Source organism: Carassius auratus, chromosome 34, assembly GCF_003368295.1.
Source record: "Carassius auratus strain Wakin chromosome 34, ASM336829v1, whole genome shotgun sequence".
NCBI lineage: Eukaryota > Metazoa > Chordata > Actinopteri > Cypriniformes > Cyprinidae > Carassius > Carassius auratus.
In genome coordinates, this window is record NC_039276.1 from 5994181 (window position 1) to 6016399 (window position 22219).

A 22219-nucleotide genomic window follows, 5' to 3' on the forward strand; every position below is an offset into this window, starting at 1 on the left:
TAGCAGAGAGTAAGAGAATTGAATTCTGTTATCAACTAACTTACACTGTGTCATTTTTCTGTCCTCAGTGCTGTCAATCCTCTTGCCATTGTGAAACCAGATTATAGTTGGGTATGGCAGGCCAGCCACTTTGCACCTGAGCACAGCCTCTCTGCCCTCAACTACATCCAGATCATACAGCGGCTTGACAAAGTCAGGCATGGTGAAACGTTCCACCTCATTCTCAGGCACCTCAGGTTCCTCAGGAATGGAGGGCATTTTTTCCAGCTTTGCTCTGGTAAAGATAAACCAAACCAATCAAGATGCTTTCATGCAAAAATGTTTCAGTTAAAGAAACACTTTAATGATATTAGACCTTAGATGCTTCACCCAAAAATGAAAACTGTCATCTTAAACTTGTCAAAATTTTGTTTTTGTCTGTACACAAAGCTATCCTATCCATTCAGGACACTTGAGTGTGGTGCATTAATTCTATGGATAACATTATGGTGTTTTTTGGAACTTTAAAAATAAACTGCCTTTCTATGGAAAAAAGTTTGCGAAATTATTCTTCAAAATTTCTACTTTTAACACCATATGTAAAAAGCTAACATATTTCTTGCAATTACAAGTTTATATCTTAAAAATTCATTCTGACGGTTCCTCTCAGAATTGTTTGTTGCAATTCTGAATTATTCACAATTACCCTTTTATGAATTTTTTTATTTCTTATTACTTGTAGCAATTGTTTTTTTTTTTTTTTTTTACAATTTTGACTTCTTACTTGAAACATAGCTCATAGATCTTTCACTTTAGGGTGAACTAAACCTATAAAACATGTTCTGAGTGAATCATTAGTCACACGTTCATACATCTGAGAGGATATTGCTGGTCTGGGCTCCTGCACATACAGCTCCGCTGCGCACTCAGCCTCTCCGTGTGAGTTCCGTGCTACTACTGTGTAGAGACCCTCATCTTCATTATTAACATGAGAGATGATTAATGAGTGCCGTCCACCTTCTTTTAAGATCCGAATGTCTTCGCTTTCCTCCAGCGGATGATCTGTTGAAGACATGACACGAATGACTCAACTATCTTGAAGTTATTTTACAGGAGTGACATTGGGAGGCACTAAAGGGAATTAGATTCATACCAAAGTGGCTCCAGGTGACCTGAGGAGGCGGCGTCCCACTGACCTTGCAGTCAAATCGAGCATTACGACCCTCGACAACTTCTAGTACATCCAGCATACGGGTGAAGAGGGGCTCTATGGATGCTACGACCTTTAGCCTGGCACTAGAAGTCAGCTCCTCTGTAATTCACAATGACATGTGAAGTGAAAATGACAATTTGAGCTGATCATGTCATGAAACCTTTGTTTACATGTTTATTTATGGGCATAAGGGACCGTAGATTTTAAGGGGTATCCCAACTAAGGATTTTCATAGTCGTATCGGAATTTCGAATCTTGCCGATATTCGACTGATAGTCGAATCATGTTTGGGGAAGGGGCAAAATACATTGAATCAAGTAAGACATTCGACAGACATAATTACTGATGTTACACAGGGAAAATGTGTAACGAACACCTCGCAGATACAAACGGGGTAAATAATGTTTTATGTTTTGATTAAAAGATAGTTAACACTAGACATCAGCGAAACCTTAACAATTCACTTTTTTCTCTTTACAATAGTGCTCTCATTCTAACGTTAGCCTTTATGACTATAGTTATTAATTTTCTGCATTTATGTTTTGAGCTACGCACGCTGAAGATGACCAGTAGAGTGACATATTTGATAGCAAGTTTTTAATCAATGGGATTAAACTCAGAATTTCATATAGAATACACTTATTTATATTTGTTATTTATACATTAATATTAGGACTTGCCCGAATGCACATAACAGTGCCTGTGCGGCCCTGAATGAACTAATTTTGTGGACGCGTTCTTCACGCAACAATATGCAGAAACACGGCAGCTAAACACTAAAAATTCACAGCGTTTTATTATAATGGTGTTCTTATTATAATGGTATGTGTATCATCCTCGAATCCCTGCCTCCAAAATACTCTTCTGTTGGTCACGTATTATGAAAAGTGAAACAGAAATCTATAGAGGTGCTTGGATTTATTCATGCACTTTAAAATATTTATTTATTCTTATTTACAGCTTTATCATAATAGTCTGTACATTAACTTATTGGGAGAAAACCGGTAGCTCTATGTGAAATCCGATACCTGAGCTCCCCAAATAGTCAAAATGGCATAATCTTAACACCCCGCGAATATTCGACTGTGAGATTGGTAGTCGAATCAAGCTCCTCGAATCAAATAATCAAATCGTCAACTATTCAGGGTCACCCCTACTAAGCACAACAATCCACTGGTCACAATCCACATGCTGGTCAAACTCTATAGGCAAGACTGAAATAATCATGATGCCTGTTAAAAATAAACTTCAGTTGCTTATTTCCAATGTTAGGATAATTCAAAAAGAGTAGCAAAGTTGCAGGTGCTAAACCCAGCCAAGAAAACGTAATTCCTCATGATGACTTGTTTTATGTGTGGACCAATACCTGGCTGCTCACCTTTGGCTGTGCTCAGTTTGCATGTGTATGTTCCACTGTCATCCTCATGTACAGAGTTAAGCAACAGCCTGCATCTTTTCCCATCAAAGTGCATCTTACAGTTCAACAGAGCTGGTTGAATGAGTTTCCCGTCTGACAGCCAATCAACATCTGTGTCCTGTGGGCCGATAACATGACACTCGAACAAGGCAGTCTCCCCTGCCTTCACCATCGCGTCCCTCACTGGCCGAATGATGGCCAGGCCTGGTTCTATTGGACGAGCTGGAGGAAAAACCATAAGGATCAACTAAAGAGTGGTGAAAAAAAACACCCTGTATAAGAAAATCCAGAGTTTAAGTTTAAAGCGCACATGTGCCTAATCTGCTACAGATATAAAAGACACAGTCTGCTAATAGCATGTGTTGTACAGCAGAGCAGAAATATTAGACGAATATGCTAATACGTTGTCCGTCAGCATAATCTGCTCATGGCTCAGTACGGATCAGCTCAAAATTATACCCAGAATTCAAAATGACCTGATCTGAGCACTTTCAGACTTATAAAACTTACACTGATCTTAAAATGCATATTATTCCAAGGATAAGCTAATGCATATTAAACTAAGGGAACATTTATTTGATTAAAAATACTGTAAAAATATTGTGAAATACTATTACAATTTGAATACATTTTAAGATAGATTACAATAAAATGATTCATTTTTTTCCTTCATAACTTAATCAATCAATCTTACTGGCCCCAAACTTTTGAACGGTGATTTATATATTAAACATACTTTAATATTATATAAATTAAAATTGATAAATGATTTTAATAAAATGATTTTTAAGACTGATGCAAAGCTTCTAAAAGATGCATTAAAAGACAAAGAATAAAGTATTTTAACACTGAAAATGACACATCGTCTTTAAGAAACAGTACAGAATTATCAACACTTGGTCTCCATGATTTATCATGCTTGTGATTAATTAATCCACACAAACCATGCAAGACTAGCTGAAACCCTTACCTTTCACCTCTAGTTTGCCTTCACAGTGTTTAGTCCCATACTCGTTGATGATCTTACAAGTGTAAACACCAGAGTCTGACTTCTGTGCCGATTTAATTATCATTTCAAAGTTGCCCTCTTCTGTCTCATGGACAATATGCCGTGCATCCGTTTTAATGGTTACTCTATCTCTCAGCCTGACACAAAGGAAAATAAAAGTTTAGTTATGACACAATATATCAAAATGAACAAACATACTCCATAAGTCCATACTGCTTAACACTATTTTATGAGATGTTTAATCTAGATAAATAAAGGTAAAGGTTTTAACGCACCAGTAAAGCATGGGTTTAGGCTGTCCACTCACTCGAACAGACATTTTCACCTCTTGACCCTCTGTAACTGATTGGTCTCCAATAACAACCTATTATATTGGTAATAGGCACATATTATTGATTTGTAAAGCTAATAGAAACTGAAAATATTAAATGCAAATGTGCAGATAATACATTTTCAATTATTTTGTGTTTTGCCACAAAGATTTGGCATAACACCCCCCCCCCCCCCCACCAAAAAAAAAAATATGTATTCTGATATATCTTTTTGGTAATATCTGATACCTGAAAGGATGGAGGCTCCTTGAATCGAGTATCCACAATCTTCCTCAGCTCAGGTCTCCTGTAGAAGGAGAAATCCGTCCTCTCCTCAAGAGGACTGAGGTACTCCTTATCAGATGTGATGGGACTGCTGACGTCCATGGGTACACCAAGGTTCCCACGCTGGTCCAGACTGGGCTCTGTTAGAAACACCAATGGGATTGGAGTGGATTTTACAAGCAATGCTTATAGATTTGCATGTTTACATCTCCACACTAGAGCAACTTTTAACAAGTATAGTCAACACTCATCTCAGTAACCCCATTAAAAACATCTGCAGAACAATATGAGTTTATTTATTGTTTGTTCAAAAACATTACAGATGTAAAATTCACAGAGAATTACTTTTTGTTTTTGGCTCTGACAGAGAGAGATGGATTAGAAAGGTGACGAGTAAAAGACATGGGCCGAATACCAATCGGGATCCCTGAAGAGAAAGGCTACTGTAATCCCAAATCCAATCTCAGAAAGGTCCAGTGACAATGTGAATACCAGCGCTGGGGACAGATTACTTTCAAAAAGCATCACAAAAAACACAGGATGAAGAGGATTTACTCGGAAGAGTGTCTAACAACAAGTTTGTTGTGCTATGTAATGTAGGAAATTGTAAAGGATTTTCAGTGGCATTCATATGATCATATTCATTGGTGTTTTACTTTTCTAATTGTATCTTTACTGTAAAGTGTCCTTGTACACTGGAAAGGCACTATATAAGTTTAACATTATTATTATTATTATCAGAAGACAAGGAATGTGATTTTACAGCTGTGTGTATTACATTAGCATTGTAGGTTCATGGCTATAAACTAAAAGCTATGGGCTATTTGACCCTCTTATCCTAACAGTAAAGAAATCAGTGATCAGAGATGATTTCATAGTGTCTTTAAGATGCATCCATCAATGTAAAGCTAAATTGTTGGTGCCGATTTACAAATGGACATACAGAAATAAGCTACTGAACTGAGGCTTTGTTTCACAGACAGGGTTTAGGTTTAGCCAGTATTAGGCCATAATAACATTACTTATGTGCATCTTGAGACAAAACAATGGCACTGACATATTTTAAGATCAGTCAGTGTAAGTTTCATTCGGTTAAAACAGCCCAGACATGCATTTTCGTCTGGGACTAGGTTTAAGCATTGTATGTGAAACTTAAGTGAGGTACATGTGTAAACACTTGAAACCATTTGACATGGGAGGCTCGAAGCCACAGCATGCAATCAGACTCGGCGATGTATGTAACAGGAGAAAAAATAGACACTATTTCTCTTCTTACACACAGCTTAGAAGAGCATAATATACAGTATATTACCATGAGGCTGGGTATGATTCTAATTTCAAAGTGGTAACATTTTCAAGAACACCACATATCTCAAAGGCAGTAAATTACTTTCATTTTTACAAAAGAAAAGAGTATTCTAAAGTAGCTTAACAAAAGTTAGGAAAATAAAAGCTTAGTCAAATTTGGAATATTGTACCATTCTTTGGAAACCCACCATGCAAATTCTTGAACACAAACCTGCCTGGCCCTGCTCCTTCACCCAGACCTTGGCCATGTACTAATCCAACACCAAGTGCACTAGCACATGTTCAGTCCCAATAGTATTTGTATTAATATGTCAGCAACTTAGTGAATGCCCCCAGATTTCAACTGGTAATCTGGATGCAGGCACTATGTGTTCCGTACCCTCCCTTTCTCTTTCTCTCTGACTCTTTCACTTTTAGTAAAACACTACCTAATTTACATCAGCACACACAGATGCAGATGTCATCTTTTTTTTCCATTCAAGTCTAAGGAACTACCATATAATACTTCTCATAGCAACCATCCTATTTATATGTCTCTTACAAGCTCTGTCAATTCTGTTGTAGCTAGGGTTAGGGTTAGGGTATCATGAACTAAAGAAAATGATTTTCATACAAGTCTTTCATCAGTCAATAAAATGGTTCTTGAAATTTCTCAAGAGCAACTGTTTAGCTGTTGTGTCACTGTGGAAAATAAAGACCTACTTGGCAACAACATTTAATTGCAGGTTTTAACAATGCTGTCAATGAAGTAACACTAGGATCCACTGCATATGAGATTATTAAGAGATCGTTTCATGGAAGAAGGATAGCTAAAAATACCCCTGGTATTCACCGCCTTAATCAGGCAAAGCTTCTCTTTCCCTTTCTAACTAAATGAAGGTGCACAACGAAAATATTAGAATATGTATTCAGACATCCCCACCAGACAATGCTTATTTTGCATTTTTTGCAATGATTCATAGTAAAATCTGTTAAACAAAACCCTATGGAAACAATAACCAAGAATAAATTAATAAATCTTTTACTGTCCACAAAGTAAACATTTGTCTTCAGCTTCACCATATACTACATAATCAACAACACAATGAAATCAAAATCTTTAAAACAACACAAAAACAAAAATTTTAACATTATACATGCAGTATATTTCACCATATTTCCATATGCACATATAAATTAATAAGTTAAACTAAAACAGAAATGATAATACATTTAGGTGAAATATACCATATTCTCGTCATAAAACTAGCCAAGCAACTACAGCTGTTTTGAATAAAAAGTGCTTTGGCTAACATTTCCAGTTTGTCCAGCCCCATCCACATATGAGCTTGCAGGATTTTTTTAATTCATTATGATTCTAAAATGCAGTTAAACAATTCATATGTACAATTTAACCTCTGAGTTGCTATGGTAGCTACCCAGCTGGAACACTGTCAGAAAAAAAGGTACTGTGGAGGTACAATTTTGTTCCTAGGGGAACAAAAAATATAATGGTACCTTTAAAGGTACACAGTAGGTCCTTATGGGTACAATTATGGTCCCAAAATGAGTTATAAAGGTACAACTTTTGAGATACAGATGTGAAAGGTACATTTTTGTACCTTGGAATTACTTTATTTTTATTTATATATTTATTTTAAGTTTAGCCCCAATTAGAGTAGGCCTATGTGTTTTTCTTTTTTGTTTATTACTTTAATGTGCCTCATCTCATGATAACATCAATACACTATATTACATTTATTTAAATGTAAAAAATACATTTTCAAATAGTGTACTTGTCCCCTACCTGTAAAATGAGACAGATATAATAAAAAAAAAAACATAAAGCTAATGAAATTATTAAATTAAATCTTTTGAATAACTGTTAAGGTTTTTTGTTGTTGTTGTTGTTGTAATATTATAGTAGTCAGAAAAGCTTTTTTTATTAAATGTATTTTTATTAATTTAAAACTTTTAAATTTTGACCTTTGAATTATTAAATTTTTAAGACTCTGAATGACATTTTGAATAAGGACAATGCGGAATGGCAAGATTTAATTATACTCAAGTAATTATATTCAAAACGTGCTCATGCAGACGTTACCGTTGATGTCGCTTTAAGAAAATTTCCCTCGCTTGGCTTGAGTTGTTCAGTTTGCGATTGCGATTGATGCGGGCGTGCTCTGACGGAACCTCGCACGGTTTTCAACGCGGAGTCTGTTTTGGAGTTAATATTTCTCAGGTAAATGCGGAATAATGTTATATAATCTTATTTATACACGTGGGACGCCATGTTCGGTTAATTTTGTTGAACTTGATGTTCCCCTGCTCTAGCCCGCTAAAAATGCTTGCGTCAGACTGGCTGGTGTAAGTTAACGTTCGTTGGCCTGCAGGATGGAGCTGACTAGAATGTCTACAGCTAAATTAATAAAGGAGTTAATACAATTTGGTATCGAAGTCACTGAAGAGGAGAGGAAAAAGTTTGAAGGTGAGTAACGTTATGCTGTTACATTTTTTAAAAGTTTAAAGTGTTTAAGTTAACGTTACTTGAGGATTTTCCTGGTGATATCCGTGATCTTTTTTTTTATCCGCCTCTCATACCTTGTTGCTTAAATAATAATAACTATGGCCACTACGGAATATATTTGCAATATTACCATTTGTACGGTAACGTTAGCTACTTAGTGATTGACGTTTTACATTTTGAGGCAAATTTTACCGCCTTTGCGAGTATGACGACATTTTGTAATGGGCAGCAGGAGAGTTGCCCAACGCACTCCTTATCACACAGACATTTTGTGTAACGTTAGATACTGCAAAGCAAGTGATTAATTAAGTTAAAGGACAGCATCCGAGCGAATATTTATTCGTTACAAACATGAGAGTAACGTTAATTTCAGATGTTTGTAAGCGGGGGAGGTGTCTCTCTCACTTTTAAAATGTAAATTCGTCTCCTGTAGTTTTTTTTTTCGGTAACGTGTGTTCACGGAGAGATTTTATTTTTCTGCAGTCTTTTTATTCATATCCCATATGAGGGAACGTGAACATCATGGATTAAGCGCTGAACACTCTAATGCAGGGATCTCCAACCCTGCTCCTGGAGAGCTACCGTCCTGCAGACTTCAGTTCCAGCCCTGCTCCAACACACCTGTCTGTAATTATCAAGTAACGTTAGCCCTGAACACCTTGATTAGCTGCTTCAGGTGTGTTTGATTGGGGTTGGAGCTGAAATCTGCAGGACAGTAGCTCTCCAGGAGCAGGGTTGGAGACTAATGCATTGTGTTTTTACTCATACTTAATATATAGAATATAGGGCTGGGCGATATGGAGCAAAAAATATATCTCGATATATTTTGCTATATCTCGATATGCGATATATATCTCGATATCTTTACAGGAAAAATAACCCCCCTAAAACTACTGCAAAAACAAATATGCCAAATATTACATGTTTAGGGCCCTATGAAACATCTTATTTTTTTCTTCACCATATGCTTTATTGTTACCTAATTCTGTGTTTTAGCATGTGTAATTATTTAAATGCATAAAAACAACTTAATAAATTTTTTCCCTTCAGAAATTCTGTGTATTTACATTTTTCTGGTTGTCAAATGAAGGCATAAAACATTTATTTAATTTATCTTTTAATTATTTAAAATTAAGCAAACTTTATTTTTTGGTAAACAAAGGGGATTTACTATTAAAAATAAAACATGGAAGAAATGGAAGATTATTCCTTAAAAAAATATGTTCATTTCATTTTAATAATAGTAGTAGTGGGCTATGTACATTCTGCTGAACAATAGTAAAATATTTCTGCCAAATACTTTTATTTTGACGGGTTTACCTTTACAGTTCTGTGTATGTGATACTACAGTCTGTGATGTGATATGAGCTAGTTTTACTCAAATCAAATGGTCAGATGCTCATGAAGTGACTCTCAGTGCAGTTCTGGAGATGTTCCTCATGTGTTCCCATCTTTATCAGTGATAGGAAAGACGCTGAAATCAGCGCGAGCATCACGCGCTTCCGTGTGTTTAATGAATGAAGACGCGCTTCTGCGCCATTCGTTAACACAGACACGCAGAACATGCAGGATTCATATTTAAATAGACTTTTCCGGGTTAATATTTGCAGATATTAGTCTATATCGCGATTTGATTTAAGTGCATGACCTACTTTTGATAATTCATTCAAAATTTAACCAATTCCGTGACATTCCGCGTTAAACTGTAAATACCGTTTTTATGACTGGATTCCGTCCGCGTTTTCTGCATCGCGGAAATCATTGGGCCCTACGTTAGACATCTGCCTTCTGTTCGTCCTACGCCTTAAAACCAAAGTATCTCCATATAATGTAGCCAGTTGTCCTTTTGTTTTTAGACTTTGTTTTTTAGACTAGTTCTATACACGCGAAGGGAGTGGGGACAAAAGCAAGGAGGCGGGGGCGAGCGAGCGGGGGCGAGCACAGCACAGAGAAGGCAAAGAAGCAAAGTGGAGGAATCAGAATTAAATATAAACAACATATCGATATATACGATATGTCAAAATCCATATCGTGTTTAAAAAATATCTCGATATATTTTAAATATCGAGATATCGCCCACCCCTAATAGAATATACATTTTTTTTTTATCCAGCAGTGTATTTGATTTCTTGTCCAATTAACATTAATAGGAAAAGCTTCAAAAACACTGGTTTAGTACATGCTTCAGTTTGATGGGTAATTAAATGATACTTTTCTTCTTTTTTATGTTATAGACAATGATGTGGATGGAGAGACTGTTGACATCGGACTGACTGAGTCAATGATTTCATTCCTCTTTGAGGGATCATTTAAAAAACAAGCAAAATTTCATCGATTTGTTCAGCAGATGAAGGAGACAGTGACATTAACTCTTGAACCTGTGCCTGTAGAAAGCCAGTCAAGAGCTGGAGCAAGGTAATTGTGCTGTTTAATAATATTTCATTTGTTTCAGAGAGCTATTCTTAAAGCAAATCTTAAAAGTAGCTAGGTTATTTCCCATGCATGCTTCTCTACATTTTGCTTTGCTGTACTTTTACTAGTGCTTAGTTTATTAATTTCTTGCATCTGCAACAATGTAGAGCATTAGAGGTGCTCTAAAATTTCTGCCATTTTCTTTGTCAAAAATATCAACAGAAAATACAACTTGAGCAGATAAGATAACAGAAGCTTTTACATGGAGAGTGTACAGTCTCAGCCCAGTGTGCCCAGCATTTTTGGTGCATCACTATTTATGTTTACTATATAATTATTTATTAGGTTACCACAGTGTATGAATTGACAACTAAGATGATCAAGTAATGGGTATGGCACATATTTTAAATAAAACTTGGTAAAATTCTGAAGTTAGTGTTTTTGTTTGTTAATTTAATTATTTGTCTTTTCAGTACTGAAACTTTACCGTATTTGTGCTATTTTATGTATACCTGCAACTCTGCAATGTCTAAATATTACTTTCTCTTTTGCCAATAGTAATATCAGCCCATCAACAGCTTTCCCTGCATTTTTTGAAGTTCCGAAGTTTCCATTTGATGTTCAGGCCAAATTGGACCGAAAAGAATGCAGACTAACGTCATCCGACCGAAACAAAATTATTAGAACGTTGTATGAAAGCATGGCTCAGTACAAAATGTATTTCTCATTACCTATACCTTTTTTAATTGCTTACATTCCATTTTATACAACATTTAATGCTACACTCGTGTGTTTAAAATATTTTTGTAGGTATCCAACTACAGAAGAGTATGTTCAAGTGGCTAAGGCCCTGACTCTGAGGTATCCCTTTTTAAAAGACAAAGAGGGCAATGGATATGTAAGTAGCTGGTTTACCTTTAATGTTCTACTTTTGGTTCTTGGTTAATGGAGTTTATTTTGTGAAACTACTTTTCTTTTTTATAGCACACTTGGCACATGTCTCTGAAACGCAAGTTTAAATTTGAGCGGACACCTTTGGCTGAAGTTGAAGAAGTGAAAAGACTTAAACAGAAGTTTGGTCATTCAAAAAAGTCTGCAACCTGAAGAAAGCAGTTGCAAAGAAATTACAAGGCCTTTGGTGAGAGCATATTTTTATAATATTAATATTTTTACACTTGTTACCAGTGTATTGTTCTCAAATTAAAGAGTTAGTTTAATGAAAAATGAAAATTATGTCATTAATGACTCACCCTCATGTCGTTCCAAACCCGTAACACCTCTGTTCATCTTCAGAACACAGTTTAAGATATTTTAGATTTAGTCCGAAAGCTCTCAGTCCCTCCATTGAAGCTGTGTGTACGGTCTACTGTCCATGTCCAGAAAGGGAAGAAAAACATCATCAAAGTAGTCCATGTGACATCAGAGGGTCAGTTAGAATATTCTGAAGCATCGAAAATACATTTTGGTCAAAAATAGCAAAAACGACGACTTTTATTCAGGATTCTCTTCTCTTCCGGGTCTGTTGTGAGTGTGACTGACTGCTGTGACAGTTGACGTATGACGCTGCTGACATGTTTTCTTTGTTATTGGGTGCACCAGAAAACACGTCAACAGCGGCGTGAACGCGCTCACAACGGACCCTGAAGAGAAGACAATGCTGAATAAAGTCGTTATTTTTGGACCAAAATGTATTTTCGATGCTTCAAAAAATTTTTACCGACCCTCTGATGTCACATGGACTACTTTGATGATGCTTTTCTTACCTTTCTGGACATGGACAGTAGACCGTACACACAGCTTCAATGGAGGGACCGAGAGCTCTCGGACTAAATCTAAAATATCTTAAACTGTGTTCTGAAGATGAATGGAGGTCTTACGGGTTTGGAACGACATGAGGGTGAGTCATTAATGACAATTTTCATTTTTGGGTGAACTAACCCTTTAAGTGACAAGATGCAAAAATTTTCATTATTCTCCTGCCTAAAATTAGAAATAACTAGGAATGCACCAAAATAAAAGTTCTTGGCCAAAACAGAAAAATTCTAGATGCACAGAAATTTCCTGTCAGTGTGTTATTTCGTTGGAGCGATACACAAGTGGATCACATTTTTATGGAGCAAAATATTGAGCGGAGGATCACACCATTCGGTGACAGCAGCTAGACAGAGAGTGAAACCTGTGTACATGTTCAGCTCATATTTTTGGCCATTTTTTCTTTTGGCCAAAAAATGAAAGTGCCATTTTTGGCCAATAATTTTCAGCACAGAATTTTCGGTGCATCTCCAGAAATAAAATTCTCTGTTTTGTTTTTGTCTATGCACAAGGAGATTAATGCTGTTGGAGAGGATGCTACATCAATAGAGGGACATGTGAAAGTCCTGCAGGACCAATATAGAAGGACACAGCCAGAGACTCACATTGTTGAAGATCGAATGAGGAGGACCTTTGCCTGGAGGCGGCAGGAGATTACTAGTGGTATGACTGTTGAAGATGTCGTCAACAAATATCCATTCTTGAAGAGTCCATCAGGGGTTAGTGTGCAAATTATAATTATGAAATTACAAAATCTAAATAACATGTAACACACTAAAACTGTATAAAATTCTCTGATTTACTTATGCTTGTCTTTCAATTAACTGCAGCTTTATCAAGAAATTGGTTTCCTGTATAAATGTGTTCAACTGAGCCGCCATTTTCGAGAACATTTTGGACACATTACATCCAGCGTGCTACGGCTCGCTCAAGGGAAATCCCCTCTAGCAAAGCTGCACAAAGAAGCTAGAGAAGAATCTCTCTGTGAAGACCATCTTGGTAATTGACTCCTAAACTTTATTTAGCACTTTATTAAGCCTATTAAATTCTTGCCTTTGATAGATTTTTACATATTTGTTTGTGTATCACATTTTATGTTCCAGGAATTGATTTTAAAGCAGCACTTCTCATGTTGCCAGCCTTGTTCAGAGAGAAACTTGAACATTTCATTGTGCTTGGAGAGGTGCGTATATAGTTTTAAATTTCTGTGCAATCCTTAAACTGTATTTTGGCAAAATGCAAATGAGTGAATATTAATTATCTTAGTCTTTATGCATGTCAATTTTCTCTCCATCAGTTAAGTCGACTGCTGAGAAAATTTTACTGATACAGAATCTGTTTTGTGCTTTGTCATTTAGAGTGAACCATCCTCACCATATCCTACTGTTCAAGTACAGGAGACCACTGACTGGAAAACTGTGTTTACAAGAAGAGTCACTGCAGTCATCAAAGTTGATGGGATCGAAATCTGCCAGGCAAACGGTGTGGATGAAGGGGCTCTTGCAGCATTTTGTGCTTATTTCGTCTTCAATTTGACATATCCATCCCACCTGAAGAACACCCTGGTGTTTCTTCAGCGGTATGTTTTGAAACTTACTGTGGATGGTGACAAGCCTCTACCTACCCCAGTTACCAGAATAATTAATCTCTTATAGTAACATCAGCAAAAATGCCCCGCCTCTTCAATTGCCCTAAATGTTCTCGAAGAACATTTACAATCATCAAATTAATCCAGCACATTGGTCTCATTCATGCACATGAGGCAAATTTTTCAATAACTTGTGGTCTTAATGACTGTCAGAGATCATTCACGAAGTATGCGTCCTTTAGATGTCATGTTTACCGAAAGCATAAAAATACGGTGTTACAACAGACTACTACTACGACTACTGACCCTCTGCCTCTGCTTGAGGAGGTTGAGAAAGAATGTACTACTAATGTTGCTTTTTCAGCGCCCCCAAACATGAATGAGCTGTTGCAGCAATTTAGAGAGAACCTTTTTGCCTTCACATTGAAATGCAGAGAAAAAAATCACTTGCCTCAGTCAGTACAGCAAGAAATTTTGGATGATGTTAATTTCCTGTTTAGTTTTTTCAAAGAGAACTATGATGAATTTCTTGCATATCATCTAGAAAAAAAATGGCTTTGATCTTGCAGCCTGTCCAGAACTTCAAGAAGTGCTACAGTCCCCAGACTTTTTTTCAGAGGCCTCAAGACTTGTTAGGTCTCCACATATGTTAAAAGAGTTTTGTAAAGAAAAGTTTGAGATGACTGAACCCATACAGTACACGCTAAGAGACCCAAGTGGTAACAAGACTGGAAGTTACTCTTATGTTCCTATTTGTGAGGTATTAAGGAAATACTGTTCTCATGAGGACATTTGGGACCAAATACAAGCTGAGCTGAATATAGAAAAAGATGAACTTGTTCTGAATGATTATCGAGATGGACTTCATTTCAAAAACCACAAAATATTTGCAGGTAACCCACAAGCACTAAGGTTACATTTTTATGAAGACGAATTCGAAGTATGTAATCCCCTGGGGTCTAAACGCAACAAGCACAAACTGTTCGCAATTTACTATACCGTTGGAAATGTGGGTACCAAGTATTGCTCTCAGTTAAAACATATGCATTTAGCTTTACTTGTTCGCTACTGCCATGTGAAACAATTTGGACTAGATGAAATTTTGAAGCCATTGATAGATGATCTTAAAAAGCTTTCATCAGAAGGAATTAATGTTCTTGTTGATGGTTCAGAAAAAAATGTTTGTGCAGCTGTTGCAGTTATATCTGCTGATAACCTTTCCTCTCACTTAATAGGTGGATTCAGTATGTCTTTTAATGTTGGTAGAATTTGTAGGTACTGCATGGCCACACATGGTGACATTAAGAGATGTTTTAATGAATCTGACTTTGTTTTAAGAACTGCGGATGTCCACAGATACCACTTAGAGTGTGTGAAGGAAAATCCAGACACTAAAGCCATTTATGGTGTCACGTGAGGCTGTCCTTTTGACAAACTAGACTACTTTGATGTTACAACGTCACTACCTCCGGATGTGATGCACGACTTTCTAGAAGGTGTAGTTCCTTTAGTGTTGCGCCTTGTTTTAAGTAAAGCTCACAGAGAGAAAGTCATAACCATACAAGAGTTCAATGAAGAGCTGAGAAAACTTACTATTGGACAGAATGATAAGAAAAATAAGCCAGCTCCTCTTTCTGAAAAACTTCTACGCAGCTGCAGTATAGTAGGATCTGCCTCACAGAAATGGTGTTTATTTCGCCTGCTGCCCTTCTTGGTAGCACACAGAATTCCTGAGGGCTGTAGCTACTGGCATGTCTACCTACTTTGTCGTGAAATTTCTGACATTGTAATGGCACCAGCTGTAAAAAAAGAATGGCTTCCCACTCTTGATCTTTTAGTTTCTGAGTTTTTGTCATGTACAGTTAAAGAATTTGGTGATGTTCTTACTCCAAAATGTCATTATTTAATCCATTACTCTCGTTTGATGTTATGTTATGGGCCTTTGCGTTCTTTATGGTGTTTAAGATTTGAAGGAAAACATCAATATTTTAAACAGGTTGCCAGCACGTGTAGAAATTTTGTTAACATTTCATCCACTTTAAGTAATCGACATCAACACAGACAATGTTGGGAATTGTCTTCTGTTAATATGTTGGGGGAATATGAGAGAGTTGCTGGATGTTGTGTGAGCACACAATTTCGATCTTTGCCTGTGGCTCTACAGCATTCAGTGAAGGCAAATTAGAAGTACAGCCATGTCAATTTTGAAGGCAAACAACTTCAACGAGTAACAGAAGTAGTGCTTAATGATGTCAAATACTGTGTTAAAGATGTGTTTACTGTGGGTCATCTGCATGCAGAAGCTGTTCCACTGTTTTTTTTCAGATTAAGTACATTCTTAACATAGACACAGACTGGTTATTGTGTGGCAAGCTTTTAATTCCGGTTTCTTTTTGTCGTCATTTTTATTCATACTGTGTGAAATGTGAGAATGAATGGACTGTCCTCTTGCCAGGTGAAGAGGTTGATTACCAGGCATTAGACACGTACCACGTTGATGACAAGTTATTTATTAGCACTAGATACACTTGCTGAAGACAAACTGCTGAAAACCTCAAAATGTGCAGTACTTGATGTAGCCTGTGTAATAAGTCTGTTTTACTTGTTTGATGAGTTTTTCTGAGTTTTTCATTGAATAGCTAGTTTTTTCTTGACATGCTTGCTGTTGTGAGATGTAATGAAATCTTTTTAAAAGAACATTTCTAAATAAAATTGACTATTTGTTAGCCAAGGTATTTATTTATTTATGCATGCACACAGACACCAAAATAATCAAAATGGTTAGACAGTATCCTGAGGATGCTTAAGGTGTACTTTTTTGCCCTTTATTTGCAAAATTGTTCCTTGGGGTACAAAATTGCCCCTTAAATGGTACAAAGATAGAAGGTACAATTTTGTACCTCTGACTAGAGGTACAAAATTGTACCCTTCAGGGTACCACCCCAGCGACGGCCACTTGTACCTTAAAAGGTACAGTTTTGTACCTTTCTTTCTGAGAGTGAACCATGGTTGGAGAACTAGCACAAAAAAAAATGATGGAGAATCAAACAGAGAGCTCATGTGAGAGCTGGTAGTGAGGAAAAAAAGTTTTATGGTTAATTTAATGATTATGCTTTAAGGGTGATTTAAACACCAACACAGTGATGCTAACTCATTCCCTGCAGGGCTGAATGTTAACAGTTTGACTCACTGCCTTTGATCCTACTTAGATATCTGAAGGAACTAAAATTCACTCCTCTAAAATCCCATACATTACCCTTCAAACTCCCACATCCTCAACTCAGTCTGGAAACACGATATGCTCATCCTCGCTGCACTAAAAATATTTACTCAAAACATTTACTTGGAGAAATTCTCTGCAAGACATTCTCTGCATGACATTCTCTTGTTTAAAACCAAATATCCAGCTCAAGGCAACTAATGCATTTAAAATTATCTGATACTTCTGAATAAGATGTGAAAATTTGAAAATCTAATTCTAAGTCTTCTAAAAAAGGTTACGGGTGTTTAGACATGAATTCATTCATTTTCATTAAGAGTTGTATATTTGCCACAACATGAGAGACAGCTATCACTGCCAACCAACCAACCAACAGCAGAGCAAACTGCTGTCAGTGTTAATGTCCATTAAAAAGGCACATCTTACAGTTTTAAACATACAACACTCACCTGATTTGATGAAAAGTGTAGCTCTGCTGGACACCTCGCCAGCCTCGTTAGTAGCAGTAACTGTGTATGTTCCTGCATCAGTTGGCTTTGTCCATTTGATGAGCAATGAATGCCTTTCTCCCTCTACCTTCACAACATGAGTTGGGCTGTTCTTGATCTCTGTGTTGTTTCTCTTCCATGTAACTGTATATAAAATACATTTATTTGCTGTAACATCAACAGAAAGAACAGTAACTCTTATTTCTGAGGCACTCTGGAATTACCTTTGTGCTTGAAATGTGGGCAATGTCTCAAAAGAAGTCTCTATAAGTGTTGCTTTCTGAAGACATAGTACTGATAGTACTGTTTAGCTGACAACTTGTAAGTTACAGCCTTCAGAGACTGCATTTTTTGAGTACATGATTTAATGAGTCAACAGGGACTACACCATGACTGCATCCCTGTGATGCTATTTGACTTGTAACTGTATTACATTTACAAGTCAAATAGGCAAGATGTTAAAGGTTCTGTTTGAAGTTATTACGGCAGAAATAAAGGAGTTACCTTCTGGGAGTGGGGTGCCACTGATGATGCATTTTAAAAGCACCTCTGTTCCAGTAAAGGCCACAGTGTCCTGAAGTGGAAACTCAAACACAGGAGCCTCTAGAGGATCCTCTCCTGCAGACACGTATGAGTCATCTGAAGATTCTGTAACAGCATGAGGAAACTGTCAGATCCAGTAGATATGATATTCCTTAAATATAATATCCAACTTGAATTGGAGGTGCATTGGAAATTAGGTTTATCTCAGTATTTCTCAAGTTTCTCAAGGTCAAGGATTTGCATGTCACTGGAAATGCCTAAACTTACCACATTCAGGGGACATTGGTCGTTGTCTGCGTCCTCTTCCTCTGCTTCTTTGGGGTTTTTCCTCTTTAGCAGTGCCACTTTTCTTAGACTTTTCATTCTTTTCTGCAGGTGTGTCTGTCTCTATTGGCTCCTCTTCAACAATAATTTTAGGTATAGTGAGCTTTGGTGCTGGTGGCAAAGGAGTCACATCCAGATCCATCTTTTCCTCAGATAAGGAAGATGAGCAAACTCTTGGAGGTTTGGGGGGAGCTTGGACAGGACATTCTTGAATAGCTACAGTTTCTCCTTGCACCAGAGGACTTTCAGGCCTTCTTTCCAGTTTTCTCAGCGTGACCTCTATTGGTGTCTTCCTATGCAGGGACTCATCATCTGCTTGTGGAACTTCCCGAACACGAACAACCCTCTTTACTAGTGGACTTGCAGGTCTTGGTTCCACCTTGCGTAATGTCATCTCTAAGACATTTCGGGATGGAGATTCAGCTCTACCTCGAGAGCGCTCTTCAGCCATGGCATTAATCTCTACAGTTGGAGACCTTCGGGGACTATCTCTGCTCGGGCTTGGACCCCAAAGCCTTGGAGACCTTTGTCCGGGTAAATCAAAGAGTGACATGGCTTCTGGAGGGGATGGTTCTTGTCCAAATGTGCTTACCACCTTGGTGGTTGGGACAGACCGATCACTTTCAACATTTTCCAGTGATTGTTGTGCCAGCTGGACTTTTCGTCTGCGAGATGGTGATTTTGGAGGTGAGCGTTCTTTTGGTTGTTCTCTCTCTCTCATCTCTTGCTCTCGCTGAGCACGCTCTCTATCCTGCAGCTTTTGAAGAACCTGAGGCGGGATGGGCTCTAACTTGCTTACAGGCTGCCTGCTCCTGCGAAAAGTAGAGAGCTGTTCTGTTGAGAAGGATTTCTTCATGTTTGGTTTACCGACAAGCTTTTTGATGCGCTGAAGCTCCTCTGTGAACTTGTTCTCAATGTCCTGCACCTTTTGGGTGTAACGGGGTCTGTCCTCCAGGGAAGCAGCCCGCTGTTTGAACATGGTCCTTCTCTGGTCTGCATCTGCCTTCAATGCCTCACGTAGGTCTTCTTTGGAGCTTTCCCTCGAGATCCCCAACCGGCTCCCTCCTTCATCAGAGTCGATAGACGAAGCTCTATTAAATCCAGCCCAAGACCGTCCAGATATAGATCCCTCTGGGTTATCAATACTTCTTCTGCGCTCTTCAAAGACTCGCACCTTCTCAAAGATTTTGGAGCTAGCTCTTGTCAGTTTTGGTGAGGGCCGAGGTGTAAGTTCCTTTCGGGAATACTCGCTGACAGGGGTTTGGGGTCGAGAGTCTTGAGCACTACTCTGAGACATGCCTGAGGATTTGGGTTGCTTAATCTTCTCCTCAAACTCTCCTGGTACTGTGTCTTGATATTCAGTTGGCACAACAACTTTCTTGCGTGGGGCTACGGGTGTGGCAGGGGCTGAACCAGAACGGCTGAGCAAAGGAGAGGCAGTAGAGCGGCCAATTTGGGGGGAAGGGGGCGGTATGACTTGAGAGGGAGATTCCCTCAAAACTTCTTCAGATGGGCTCCTAAAAGAAGGTGTTTGAGGGAAATGTTCTGTTAGAGTATGGGGTTATGCAAGGGGAGGGGCCCAACTGTTTGGATGACGACTTTGGAAGAGGGGCCAGAGAGGCTAATTTCTCTGATTTGTGACATTAAATGGGACTGTCTACATGTGTTTGTGTGCAAGTTACTTCAAATCTATTTCTGTTAATGTCATAATTTAAGCAAAATAATTTGCTTTTTTAAATGAGGAAGGAGTGTGTGAACCATCATAATTTTCAAATTTCAGGAGAGGTAAATACAGAAAATTAAAAATGAAAATGAGCTTCTGTTAATTGCATTTCCTAATTAGTTATGATTGATAAACTGAAAATTAAAATTAATGCGAGGGGATGTTCAGAGTGTGAATAAAATGTATTTCATTAATCTTGGAGTGACAGTCAAGACTAGTGGTTGAACGGATCATAGTTGATTCGTGATCCATACGGACCAACCCCCACGATTCGACACGCATGTGATATGCATATTAACTGCAAAATAAAAAAATTATAAAGTAAACATTTATCATTTGTACATGTTTACACATGCAAGCAATTTTAAACCATTCCAGCGAAATAAACTCGATTTGTTACTCACATAATTTTTCTATGTGCATGCACAGGGGGAACGTGAAGCACACATGAAGCGCGCATAACGATAAATCCTCTTTTTTTTTTTTTTTTTTTACAGAGGATGATTCTATATTATATTAATTTTCCACTAAATTATGCAATTTGAAGAGTTATGAGCGCTCTCTCACGTCTCACTGCCATCACACTTTGTAGGCAGAAATGATTTAAAAACAGAAAAATATATTTAAAGAGTTTCTGTATTTATGATATAAAGTAGTTAGCCTCTTAGACAAACGGGAGTCCTGTTTTTCCGAATATCAGCACTATTGCAAATGTACAATAAACAACAAGTTACTGAGTAACTTTCAGACACGAAATTGAATTTGGCTCAGTCTAAAAGAAAATAGAATAAACAGCTGAACGGCTGAATTCTTGCTGATTCGGAAAATGATCCGAGGCCCATAAACGGTAATAAGATCTGAACCGTGAGTTTTGTGATCTGTTGAACCACTAGTCAAGACCACATTTGAATGAAAAGTAACACTATGTCTACAAAGCTAAGAAATCTTAATTCTATCTTAAAACAAATTGTAATTTATTTGTCTTATAGTTTACAACACAACTGAATGCTGTAAAATAATGCAATATTAGCACATGGCAGATTAAATTGTGTCTACTAGCCTATACCTTCCAAAATCACTGGGCTAGACCACCACACATCACTGGATATCTACAGGAATAAATAATTTGCCAATGCTAGGAAGGAATAGTAAAACATGGATTAGTGCAGGCACATAACTATTAAATGTTGAGTCATCAAGAGTCCTGCTAAATGGGGTCTAATTCAAAATGGCTGTGCACTAGAAAATGTCTTTTTATTAAGGTTTTATGTTGAAAACCTTTAGAAAATCTTTCTTGATTACACAGCATAGACCAAACTGCACTAAACTTGCAGATCTGAGACAGCATCCTTCCCAACTGGCAGTTTGATAAACTTATTCTTGTATTCAACATCCAGTGCACTATAATGAGTGAACATCTCCCATACAGCATTAAAATCATGCGAAAACAAAGCCCAAATCTGGTTAAAACAGAGGGATGATCCTTAGAAATGTGTGATGTTAGTAAAGTATGACAATAAGCATCTGGCAACAGTGGTTCTAGACAGTTTGCGATTTATTCAAGATAAATAAATTCAAAATTGATCTTCACATAAAAATATACAATCTTGTACTTTTTGGTTTTACTTGAGGGAATAATACTCAACACATTACACTGTTTTAGATTGCACTTTATTTTGAGATCATTACCATTGAAACACTGATATTTAACTTTGTACATAATCTGTGTGAGTAACACACATCTTTGAGAATTCTTGCGAGATCTATGCCCTCCTATCTTTGCGAGTCAAGGCATCATGTGCATGCATGCAAGGATTCATGCTGTGCAGCTCACCAAAAACAGCATGCACAAAAAACCAGGGGGAAACCGAAGGGGTCGATGATACCTAACACAAAAATGTGATGCAAGCATGTTTGAATGCAAACTTTTGGTCAGCTTCAATTTTGTATCAACTGATGCGGGTAGAAAACTAAAAGAATTTGCATATGGACAATGGGGGTCAAAGGAAAGTATGAACTAAATGAAAATAAATCTAGATGAGGAATGAAAAAGGCAATAACGGTGCGTGAGGGAGGAGCTA

The 22219-nt window shown here is 37.5% G+C and overlaps 2 protein-coding genes across 6 annotated transcripts in view; one reads left to right on the forward strand and one right to left on the reverse strand.

The window, feature by feature from the left end:
- LOC113053005 (striated muscle preferentially expressed protein kinase-like) overlaps positions 1-22219 on the reverse strand; it is an 82150-nt gene that overhangs the window by 23070 nt on the left and 36861 nt on the right. For 3 of the 4 annotated variants that reach the window (XM_026217587.1, XM_026217589.1, XM_026217590.1), the window contains 10 exons: positions 18359-19932; positions 18053-18196; positions 17510-17692; positions 4179-4354; positions 3894-3982; positions 3580-3755; positions 2571-2831; positions 1133-1291; positions 852-1041; positions 45-274 (listed from right to left, as the gene is read on the reverse strand). In XM_026217587.1, coding sequence (XP_026073372.1) covers positions 45-274; positions 852-1041; positions 1133-1291; positions 2571-2831; positions 3580-3755; positions 3894-3982; positions 4179-4354; positions 17510-17692; positions 18053-18196; positions 18359-19932 — 3182 coding nt within the window. The remainder of the gene's footprint in view (positions 1-44; positions 275-851; positions 1042-1132; positions 1292-2570; positions 2832-3579; positions 3756-3893; positions 3983-4178; positions 4355-17509; positions 17693-18052; positions 18197-18358; positions 19933-22219) is intronic. The other variant, XM_026217588.1, reaches the window with a different exon arrangement.
- LOC113053007 (uncharacterized) lies at positions 7541-16578 on the forward strand. Of its 2 annotated transcripts, none has more exons than XM_026217592.1 (10): positions 7541-7743; positions 7836-7989; positions 10263-10443; positions 10999-11157; positions 11251-11338; positions 11425-11578; positions 12768-12971; positions 13083-13251; positions 13356-13435; positions 13611-16578. In XM_026217592.1, the coding sequence occupies exons 2-6, from the start codon at positions 7896-7898 to the stop codon at positions 11542-11544; spliced, it is 642 nt and encodes a 213-aa protein (XP_026073377.1). In that variant the 5' UTR covers positions 7541-7743; positions 7836-7895; the 3' UTR covers positions 11545-11578; positions 12768-12971; positions 13083-13251; positions 13356-13435; positions 13611-16578. The 2 variants fall into 2 exon arrangements, with proteins under 2 accessions (XP_026073377.1, XP_026073376.1); XM_026217591.1 differs by having other exon boundaries at positions 7548-7743; positions 12765-12971; positions 13611-16577.

Excerpts from the sequence above, each read along its gene's own strand:
- LOC113053007 (XM_026217592.1), top strand. The coding sequence starts at position 7,896 with ATGGAGCTGACTAGAATGTCTACAGCTAAATTAATAAAGGAGTTAATA. Across the intron at positions 10,444-10,998 it reads CAGTCAAGAGCTGGAGCAAG|TAATATCAGCCCATCAACAG; the intron begins GTAATTGTGCTG and ends TTTTGCCAATAG. Across the intron at positions 11,158-11,250 it reads AGCATGGCTCAGTACAAAAT|GTATCCAACTACAGAAGAGT; the intron begins GTATTTCTCATT and ends ATATTTTTGTAG.